General features: G+C 62.1%; 2 protein-coding genes across 2 annotated transcripts; one reads left to right on the top strand and one right to left on the bottom strand.

The window, feature by feature from the left end:
• Nucleotides 1-5,671: 5,671 nt before the first annotated feature.
• On the top strand, nt 5,672-6,822 carry TRAVEDRAFT_48772 (uncharacterized protein; the record flags this gene model as incomplete). The annotated part of the gene is made up of 6 exons (XM_008041159.1): nt 5,672-5,678; nt 5,731-5,777; nt 5,827-5,864; nt 6,461-6,573; nt 6,640-6,693; nt 6,746-6,822. 6 exons carry the CDS (start codon nt 5,672-5,674, stop codon nt 6,820-6,822), a joined length of 336 nt encoding a protein of 111 aa, XP_008039350.1.
• A 1,509-nt stretch (nt 6,823-8,331) lies between these two features.
• TRAVEDRAFT_29723 (uncharacterized protein) lies at nt 8,332-8,865 on the bottom strand (the record flags this gene model as incomplete). The annotated part of the gene is made up of 2 exons (XM_008040974.1): nt 8,332-8,418; nt 8,473-8,865. A coding segment is annotated over one exon (274 nt), but the record flags the coding sequence as incomplete, so codon positions are not given.
• Nucleotides 8,866-10,495: the final 1,630 nt, after the last annotated feature.

Genomic DNA, 10,495 nt, shown 5'->3' with positions numbered 1-10,495 from the left:
GGGCGCGGGCGCGGGCGTGCGGGAGACGGGTCGCGGGCGGGCGTGCATGTACATACGTAGGGAAGAAATATATTTCGTGCGACCGAGACCAGTGCTTGTGCGCGTTGTGTGAGTGTTCGCGGCTCGCGGGTGGCGGTGCGGTGCGGGGGTGGCGGTGCAGGACCTGGCGAGCGGGCGGACGTTGCGTTGGGCGCGGTGGTGGATCTCGGGGAGTGGGGGGATCTGTCTGACTGCTAGGGAAATAACGACGGACTCTGCGTGTTTCCTGGGCTGGTAGTTGGCGCTGCGTGTTTTGTGGGCGAGTAGTGGGCGCCGAGGACGTGCTGTGGGGAGGAGCAGGGGACCAGAGGAGAGCTTGGGAGCAGGGGAGACTCGGAGGACTTGCACTTGCACGCTGGGGCTCGCACTGGAGGTCTCAAGAACTCAGAATATCGTATTATGGACTACGGACAGTACAGGGGCGCATTCCGCGCGGGAGACGACCACAAGCCACCCCTCCAGAGCACTTCGCGCACTCGGAAGCACTCGGGCGCCTATTCCGGCACCTCTCGAATCTGCAAAGGCTCGACGCGCCGCCACTCTGCTTCTACACGGCCATCGTTGTGCGCGACCTGTACGGACCTGTCCTAGGGACGTTTTAGCGCCCTCGTACGCCGAATGCATGCGCGGCGTGTCTGCTTGAAGTCAGTCGGGATCTGCGCGAGAGGGAGCCGGCCGGTACGTACCACCTCTTCAGCGCGCGCGGGGCATCTGTAGCGCGTCTATGGCGCTGGGACCGACGCGCCGCCACTCAGATTATGCGTGGACTCGTTCTGGTGACGTGTTCGTGCCCTTCGACACCAAATGCGCGCTGTGTCTGCTCGAAGTCAGTCGAGAGCTACGGGAGAGGGTGTAGCGAATACGTACCGTAACCTCTACGTGCGTGGGCGGTCTGTAGCACTGGGAGTGAGTTGCGCGGGTGCGGGAAAGGCGCTCGTTGTGCGTCCGCAAGGATCTTCGCGGTGCTCGAGTCTTCGCGGGGCGCGCGAGACGGCGGCAAGATGCGCGGGCGTGCGATTCCGCGCCGAGGAGGCGTTCACTGTGCTCAAGAGTGCCTGCGTAAGTGTACGTTAGCCGCCCCGTACCAAAGTCGAGAAAGGAAGCTTCTCACCTCACTCTCCCAAACGACCTCGCCAAGCCCGCGCCGGTCTTGTGCAAGGGAAAGTCTCCCGTACGCCCAAGAGCCGTGATCGTCATCGTATCTTCTGCGCGCGTGGGCGGTCTGTAGCGCTGCGAGTGAGTTGCGTGGGCGCGGGAGATTGGGCCGCTCGATGCGCGTTCGCGAGGATGCTCGTTGTGCTCGAGTCTTCGCGGGATGCGCCCGACAAGTGCGAGTTGGCGAAAAGATGGGCGGGCGTGCGGTTCCGCGCCAAGGACACGTCCCGTCCGCTCTGCTCGAGACTTCTGGCGTGGGCGTACCGTGACGTTAGCTGGCACCGAAGTCAAAAAAGGAAGATCCTCACCTCGCTCACTCAAAAACTCGGCCAAGCTTGCGCGAGTCATGCCGCAAACGGAGGTCTCCCGTCGACGCTCGTTTTCGTTCTCTGTAACCATTCAGTTCTAGGCATATAACAAACAAGCGAACAGCTCACCGGTATCCTCGTATCCTGCGCTCTCCGGAGCGCCCGGGAGACGACGAACCGGCCGAGGGCCTGCAATGTTGTCTGCGATGCCCGCTGCGGCGTGTCCCGCGCGAGTGAGAATGGGTGCAGATCCCAAAGGCGTCGCGGGACGGCCAGAGTGGACGCCACAACGCTCGGCGCGTTCCGCGACTGTCGGGCGCCTATTCCGACAGAACTCGAAACCTGCAAGTCCTTCTCGCCCGCCGCGACTCTGCTTCCGACCGCGACCTTCGACGTCTGCCGTGCTCGTGCGTTCTTTCTCTGGGGCTGCAGGCCTCTCCCACTCGTCCTCTGTGCCCTCCACCGCCATCTACCTACTCGTGCAAGTCAGCCGGCCGCCGGAATCCGTAGAAAGACAAGGTGCGTACCGCGTCACTTCGCGTGCGGATCGGCTGCGCGTTCGCGTCGTTGTCGCGTTTCCAGGGCGCCGTGCGTTCCGGCCCAGCGCCCGCACTCCAGAGACAAGAGCGCCCGCCAAAATCGAGTCCCCTCGTCGACTCCAGCACGAGTCCACGAGCGGTCAAAATTATTGAATGGGCGCCCCTTGAGCACTGCGGAGATATCCTGGCAGCACGTCAGGGACTCGCTGACGCAATCGCACTGCGCGAACTGCGCACTGAGCTAACAGGTACCTGGTTCTCATACAGGTGAGACTCTTACCTCCTCATTGTTGCTGGAACTTGCCAGTCGCGCGCTACTCGCGTCGCGTACGGCTCAGAGAGCGTCTCGCGCGAAGGGGGCAGCGAGGCCAACCCCAGACTCCTAGCAGCTGTGACACAGTAAGTATGCATCCATGTCGCAAAAACGAGTCTCTCACCTGTGTGAGACCGAGAAACGTTCCGTACTAAACACTCCGCGCGCTACATATCAAGTCCTGTCGACGCCGGCCAGAACGAGCTGCGCGCACCGCGCGGAGAGGTCCTGTGTAGAGAGTGCCCGCGCGGACAGAAGCAACGCGGTCGAGGAGACGCCGGGATTCTCGGCGCGCGCATCCGGGCGTGGGCGCCCAATCAGACAGTCCGACCGCGATGACGGCGCGACCTTCATTGCGCCGTCTCGTTCTTGCTCCGAGGCCTCCCGATGCTCTGGCAGACGTTGTGTACGCTCCCCGTTATCACGTCCGCCGTCTACCTCCCTCGGCAGGTCAGTGAATGTCCGAAATGTGCACAAAGAACACATAGCACGTACCGCACACATCCCGGCATCCTCGGCGCGACCAGCCGGATGTGAGGTGCCGTTCTCTCAATCAGCCAAGTCCCGCGCGATCGCCTCGCTCTCTGGTAAGTGCTCGTCTTCCTCCCTCGCGCTCTGTGGCTTCTTGCGGACGATACCAGGCTCTACCAGCCGCCGGCTTCGTCATCTGCTTCCCCGCGCAAGTCAGTCAACCGAAGCAGATATCAATGCCAGTACGTACCGCCCTTACTTCACGCTCGTCTGCGCGACGCAGACATGCTTCCCCAACCATTCTCCCTGGGACGTGTGTGCAGGCATGTTCTGATCGTGCGCGCGGGCCCTGGGGATGGAGATGCGCGCATTCCGTATCGCCACCATCCTGCGAAGACGCGTGCAATGCGCCATCGGCCCAAACAGTGCACAAATTTGCTTCTCGAGTGCATATGGGAGATATCCCGCGCGTCTGCACATCGCGCAGACTTGGCGTCTAGAAATTGCAAATGAGCTCACGGGCTTCGCGATATTGACGTAGTGAGTCTCTTACCAATTCGGTGCCCTCACCAATGAGTCCGGGAGATACTGGGTATCCCAAGGCCGCTTCAAGCCTATGACGCGAACCGCTCTCTTCCCGCCGCCGGAAACGAACAGTGTGGCGTGATGTAAATGCGAACACTCGCCCGTTGAGATCGCGCAAACGTTGTAGATGTGTCCAAGATGCGTGCTGTCTGCGAGCTGTCCGCGCACTTCGAAAGACGCCTGTTTGAGCAGCAAGCCACTCTTCCCCCGACCGCGATGCGGGGGATAGACTGTGGTGTCGGCCAGGAGGACGTCTACGAGGCCTCTGCGACGCACACAGGCGTCTGAGCAAACTCACGAGGGGTGCGTGGCCAGCTGGAAGCGTCCGCGGCCACACCGTTCCGTGGCTGGGCTTGGGTCCCATGCGAAGGGGCCACAGTGCGTGCGGGCGTCGTGTGATGTGCGCGCAGACGACGCCGGCATGGCAGCCGTGCCCGGGAGCTCGCATAGCTCCTTGCCGGAAGCACGCCGAGCTCGAGAGGTCGTGACGGTGCGTAGTAAGCGGTGGGCGAGGATGCGAGAGGAAGACACGAGACTCACTCTGGTACAGCATTGTCCACAGCAGAAATGCCGTCGATGTCGAGCAGAGGTGGGCAGGGGAAATGGGCGGGAAACAGAGACGGGCGGGAATGAGAGCAGGAAAATGTGTGGACAAGGGGGAGGGACGTACGTTGAGGTGAGCAGCACCCTGAGCAGCTTTCAGGCGAATACGCGACCCTGGCAGCACGCGGTCGCGACGGAAGGGTGAGCATCCGTCCGCTGCTGTGCCGGGTGCAGATTGCAACACCTGTGGGAGTATCACGGCACCCGCCTGTTTTGGGGGAGTGCACCGCCGATTTTGCTCGTTCTAGCCCCGTGTTTAGGGCCGCTCACTCCTAGCCTGTTGCTTTATTTTCCTATGCTAGACTAATAGTATTATTCGGCTGATGTGTGCAACGTGATGAGGCGAATGAATGAATATCCTGAGCTCTTCGAATACATTTTTGTCCCTCAATGATGCCCGGCATGAAACCATCTCATTTTAACTCAGATTGTTGTAATCATTCCAGATGTGGGCCGATCTATTTGGGGCCCAGAGGCGGCCTCTCTGTGTGCTCACAATTCACTCAGAACTGGAGGGGTCAGGAATTCTGGTGTGTGCTGCACAATGCTGCTCACACTATTATTCCCGACATTCTCCAGTTCTACTCTGTCATCTGCCATTGTAACCAGACATGTGGGTATGTTCTCCGACAAGCAAGAGCACGCACGAAGGTTTGCGGCTCGGAGATCTGAGATAGTAGTGAGGTACATCTCCGAGCCGGCCGGCACTTTCGGTTGTGCTGGGGTACTAGCTGAGATTGCAGATATATCACACACACGTAAATGTCGCGAAGCGGTGTCGGACACAGGGCGGGCGGCGTACTATACGGTCGCGCCCATCTCGATCGTGGTGAGAGTGCGATACGGAGTGTGCATGCGAGAGAGCGCAGCAGTGCGATTGTCTCCGCCCGTTGCCTATTTGGGTAAGAAGGATACAGCTGCCGAGCACTCGAGCCGCCGAGCGCGCATGTTCCTTCACTCATGTCTCTCTCGACGTTACTTTACTGGGCCGCTCTTACTGGATCTATTGAAAAAAGCTGTCCTACAAATATCACAGGGAAATAGCAGACAATGTAAGAATGGGGTTAGAACATGGCGCCCTCGACATACCACTGCCTCCGCCTCCTACCCGCCTGCAAACACATCGCCGTCGCCGCCATCATCGCCGCCGCCTCGACGGACCTAGAAACGAGCGTACCGAACGAGTCCATACCTACCCCGCAACGGTGGTTACCATGCCTGATATCTCGCATATCGAGCGCCCACTTTCTGAAGCGACCGCGCCCCGCAATTCCCACTCTAGTGCACATCCAGACCACGCCGTGAAACACACCGCGCCGCGTAGGACTCTCCCGCGGGCGGCCGTATCCGTTCTCCCGCTCGCTCCGTCTCCATCGGCTCGTCGTGTCGAGCTGTGGTTGGTACATCGACCGGCGGGCTCGGCATATGTATCCGCACCTCTCGTAAGATGGATGTGCCTCGTCCGTAGCTCACAGCCTCTGTGCCACGGAGGATGACTTGGCTCCGGTGTACGGCCACCGCACGGACCACAACACGACATGAGCGGACGGGACGGGCTTAAATTGCGGCGCGTATAAGTACACGCACGAGCTCGGGCGCGAGGCAGACACCCTCTGCCTTCGCTCTCCCCATCACCCCACACCTAGTGCCTATTCTGCATGAGAGGTATGTCAGCCCGATACCCTTGGTGCTCGGATACTCACCTTTCTAACCCTAGCTCAGACGTCGGCCATGCGAGGAGGATGGGATTGTGGGATCCAGGCGGTACATCAGGACCAAGATGCGAGTGCTGATGGCTGACACTCGCTCGCAGACGCTCTTTTTCGCACAAATCAGGTCCTGTTGTGCTCGGTGAGTCAGGGTCGTGCACCGTGTCCCCCCGTAGCAGATGCTAGCCCCTCACCGTATCCGTATATAGGCAACACCTCTCCAGATAGCCCTCGCACCCGAAGACCTCCAGACGATATTGCACCGTGCACACACCAGGAACGAGAACGGCGGAGGGCTTGAATGAGTGGCGTGCGGCGTCGATTGAATTGGGTGAGTCGAATTCTTCCATCATCGCTTTTGCTCGCCCGTTTCCAGGACGGTGCACCGTCATCTCGACGTCTACCAGAAGTCGAAGAGGCTACGATACACACCAGTGAGTACGGTACATCGCAATGCACGTTACGAGAGTAACACTGACCTTCTATCTCACAGCGCGACACGACGAGGGCACCTATACCTTCTCCCTGCATAACGGAGAGACGGCATGCTGCATGCCCGGTACATGACGTCGGCGAGCGGAAGGCGGACCGCGGATAGCACATTACATGTATATACATAGACGGCAGGGGTTGACGAGGCGAGGGGGCGCGACGGGAGGCTCGCGCGCCGCGGCTCCTGCGCGTGGGCACGCGGCAGCGGGTCGCACATTAGAGTACGTGCCACATACGACTCCGCAGGTCCTGCGTCATCGTACGCGTCCCGCGGGACCTCTCGGGCCGTGTCAGCGCGCTCCTGGACAAGCGCGTCGCGGGGCATCGGCTAGGGGAGCAAGCACGCGCGATATCGAGGAGTAAGTCCAGTCGGGTCACGCTAGGCGATGACCGCGAGTACTGTATCTTGCTTACCCTCTCGACAGGACGCGACGACGGCATGTGTACGGTACCCATCTTACAGGGCTGCCTTCTACGCGGTGAGTTACTTCGTTGCCTACGCCGTGCGCACTGAGCTGCTCACCTCTCCAGACTCCCCTCAAGCCGCTCATGCAGCGTACGCACTCCCGGACTTTGATCGTGCTCGTAAAACCGAGGACAAGCTCTAATGCACAGGTGAGCGTTCCGGGACTCGCGTGGGTACCGAGATCACTCACGTCTGACACGGGTCGACCCAGGAACGCCTTTCCGCGATCTCGCGACGCAGACGGGCACGCCATCTCGACGGCGTCGATATAGCACATAGCCTTGAGCGGGCCACGGACGAGTAGCGCAGCGAGCAACGAGGACGGTGGGAAATGGAGAGGCGCGCACATGTAATTTAGACAGTACGTAGGTACATGGCGGGGCTTGGTACGGCGACCTCCCGCCCTCCCTCGTCTCGCACCCCGCCCCCTCGCGCGCAGGTGAGGACCCAGGGGTCGCGCGCCAAGGGGTGGGTTTCAGGCCGGAAGGCGTCGCCTCGTGCCCCGACGAGCCGGCTGGATGCGTGGCTGGGCGGTCGGGAAGTGCGCGGGCGAGTTCCCAGGGTGGGAGACGGACGGCACGGCTGCCGGCGGGGTGAGTTTCAGCGGAGACGAGGTAGGATACGGCGGCCGCGTACCTCGTACAGTCGTCGAGCTTCTTGTCCGAATGTCCAGCGTGCCCTACGCGCTCCGACGCGACCGGCCACGACGCGAGACACGCCCAGGACCCGCATGTCAAGTTCCAAGGGGGGAGGAGGCGTCGCCAGCCCGGTACGCGCCATTTTTCTCTTGTCGCCCATGAAATCGTCGCCGACTGACCCTCTTTCTTTCTCGCCGCATGGCCGTGCGACTCGCAGGAGACATGCACCACGGTGCATGGGAGCCGTCCGCGGCGTGTTTGCGCGGCCTGGACGCGATTCCGGCGCGCGAGCGGCGCGGCGGTCGGCGAGGGCGAGACGGCCGCGGACCGCATTGAGGGTGTCCGGTGCGCGCAGGCGGCGTCTTCGCGTGCTGAACGTAGTGTCTGTGGTCCATAGATACCCGTCTCCGCGAATGGCGCTCGCCAGATTGACGGGGCGGCGTCGAGATACCCCCGCCCCCGCGCCGTCGAGGCCCCCGCCGCCAAAAGTGCGAAATTCAAACCCGTCGTGCGCGCCCGCAGGCGGCGGCACATGACGTAGAATGTACTGGGACATGCTCCTGCCGAATATCGCGGCCAGAGGACCGGGGGCGCGGCCGCCGCGCGCACTTTGCGCAGCTCGTCGGGCTTGATGCAATGAAATCGCCCGACGACGCCAATATTTTTTCTTCCCCGATCGCCGCGAGACTGCATGTGCGTGTGTGTTCCGGTCAGCGGGGGCCGTCGTCGTCGGCAGGGAGCGCAAGGGTGCGATTTGCGCGCGCGAGAGGCCGTGCGGGGCGGCCGGGGAGGCCGGGGTGCCCCGTCGGGTGTGCGGCGCGCAACGGGTGCAGGGCACGCGAGCTTGGGATATGTGCCTCTCGGGAGCGAGGCCGACGTCTGTGCAGTGCTTGCGGGGCGCGGGGCGGCTATGGGGGCGACCGGCGTGAATCTGGCCCTGGGTGCCGAGACCCGAGGCGAGCCGTTTTTGTATGCGGCGGTTGTGCGCTCTGCGAAGCGTCGTGCACGGTGGGGGGAACTCCGTTGATGCGTTGGAGGGTGTTGTGCGGTCTTTGTGTCAAGCTTTAAGCCGGGTGTGAATATTCTTGTATTGGGGTTATCTGAAAAGGCGACTTTGTCAGCGCAGTTTGTCGCAGAATCGACTGAAAACGTACCCAGTACGGGAGAAATACGATACACATCGGGTGTCATACAGCTGCCAGCCGTACACAAAGCCGTCGGGACGCCAGAGAGAGGCGGGGCCAGTTCGGGACTGCCAGCCAACCAGGCATCGTCACCCGCGCAGGACGCGTGCGGCGGCCTCGCGCGTCACAGGGTGTGTTGAGGTGCATACAGGGCGCATACCATCAGCTCCCCGAGTGGGGGCATCGAGGTGCTCGGGTGGTATACGGCGTTGTCGAATGCGTGGGCGAGCGCGCGTTCCAGAAGATGCCGACACCGCAGTTCCGCGTTGCCCCCAAAACGGCGTCGTGGGCGCGTTGCGACGGTGTATGCGCGCGTTTTCCACGATACAGACAAGGTGCGCCATGCCCTGAGGCGCGGACATTCGCGATATCGTGCGTGGAGGGCCTGTAAGCAGGATGTTGTCAGCGGAGTTCGCGTCCAGGCAGCCTGTGCACGCACGTAGGGAGAGGATGGGGTCGTATTGACGACGTCGTGGACATATCGCGCGCGCTGCATAGAGCAGGGTGGCGCAGGAGACGGCGGAGGGCGCTGGCGGAGTGGTCGGAGTAATGCGCGACCCCCCAGCGGAGGACGGCAGCGGCGGCTTCGCGCACGTATCAGGGCTATCCTCTACGTACCCAAAGCGTGCTCTGAAGTTGTGGAACGGGGGCGTGCAGGTTTGCGGGCGGTGGACGTGGAGGTTGAGAGCGAGGGTGAGCGCCCGCCGAGGACGGCGCCGCGGCTGCAGTTTTGCTCTGCGCCGCAAACGACGTCGCGGGCGTGCGGGGACGGTGTATGCGCGCCGTTTGGACGCTTCGCGCGAGGTGCACGATGCGAGCAGGCGCGGGCATCCGTGATTTGCAGCGCGGGCGAGCTATAAACGAGACGCTGTCAGTGCAAATCGGATCGGGGGAGGCTGCAAACACACGAGTGTAGCGGAGGGTATGGCCTGTACGGCATCATGTACGAATCACGAGCGCCGACGGGAGAGGGGTGGTGCTAGAGAGCGCGGAGAGCGCAGAACTGGCCCGGGGATGGTGCACTCGGGACGTCTACGGCGGCTTAGCGCAGATGCAGGCACGTTGCTCCGGGACTGACGCGCGTCCAGCGAGTGCGAGGAGCACGGGCGCTCGCACCGACATGCCATCCGTAAACGTCGACGCCGAGCGAGCTGGGTACGTCGAGGGCGAGAGCGGTACGAGTGCATCGCGTCGGCGCGCGGACTCTCGCGAGCACGTAGAGAGAGGGCGGGCGATCTATGAAACGGGCGGGCCAGTACAGCCAACATCGACCGCGGGCGGACGGACTGCGCGGACGGGCAGCAGGCAGCGAGCGCGGGCGTGCGCAAGGGCAGGAGAGGAGCGTGACGTCAGCCTTCTCTCCTTGCAAGCCCTGTGGAGAGCTCCCCCCCGAGCTTCTCGAAATGTCACCGTCCGCGTTATAGATCGGGCTCTGACTTACTTCGAAGCCCCTGGTAGCCGGCGAAACGCGGGTTATTGTAGTTAGAGCCGGTCGTGTGGCGGCGGGCCTGACATACGAAGGCGGGCCCCGCGCGCGTGGTAGGCTTCCTTCGTCCCCCACCAACGACTCCGTGTGTCCAGATCTCTGTTGACGCTGCTATATGCGTCTTTGTGGTACGCTGTTGAGTGGTGAGTACTTCGGTCCGCCTCGAATGAACCGGTATCGCCATCATTTCAGATGAGCGCTCCTTTCCATCAACTAACGAAGCGTCTCTTGCAGATCCCGGTGTATCTTGGTCAGATCAGTGATTAAAATGAACTTCTCTCCTTGCAAGAAAGGTGCGTATCTAGCTAAAGACCTCCGACGAGCAGGAAAGCACGAAGTTTGAGGAGAAGGGAGAGACGAGAGCAGGAGAGACCATCCCTCGGACACCCCATTCGAAGCCGGGGCCAGGACCCCGGAGACGGGACAGGGCGAAACTGATGGCGGTCGAGGCGGGTGGCTACGGGGCCGCTGACGCGACGCGCCCTGACAACTCTCGAGGATGTCGTC

Source organism: Trametes versicolor (assembly GCF_000271585.1).
Source record: "Trametes versicolor FP-101664 SS1 unplaced genomic scaffold TRAVEscaffold_7, whole genome shotgun sequence".
Lineage (NCBI taxonomy): Eukaryota > Fungi > Basidiomycota > Agaricomycetes > Polyporales > Polyporaceae > Trametes > Trametes versicolor.
Note: the sequence above shows the minus strand (reverse complement) of the source record. Positions and strands in the feature narration are given on the sequence as shown.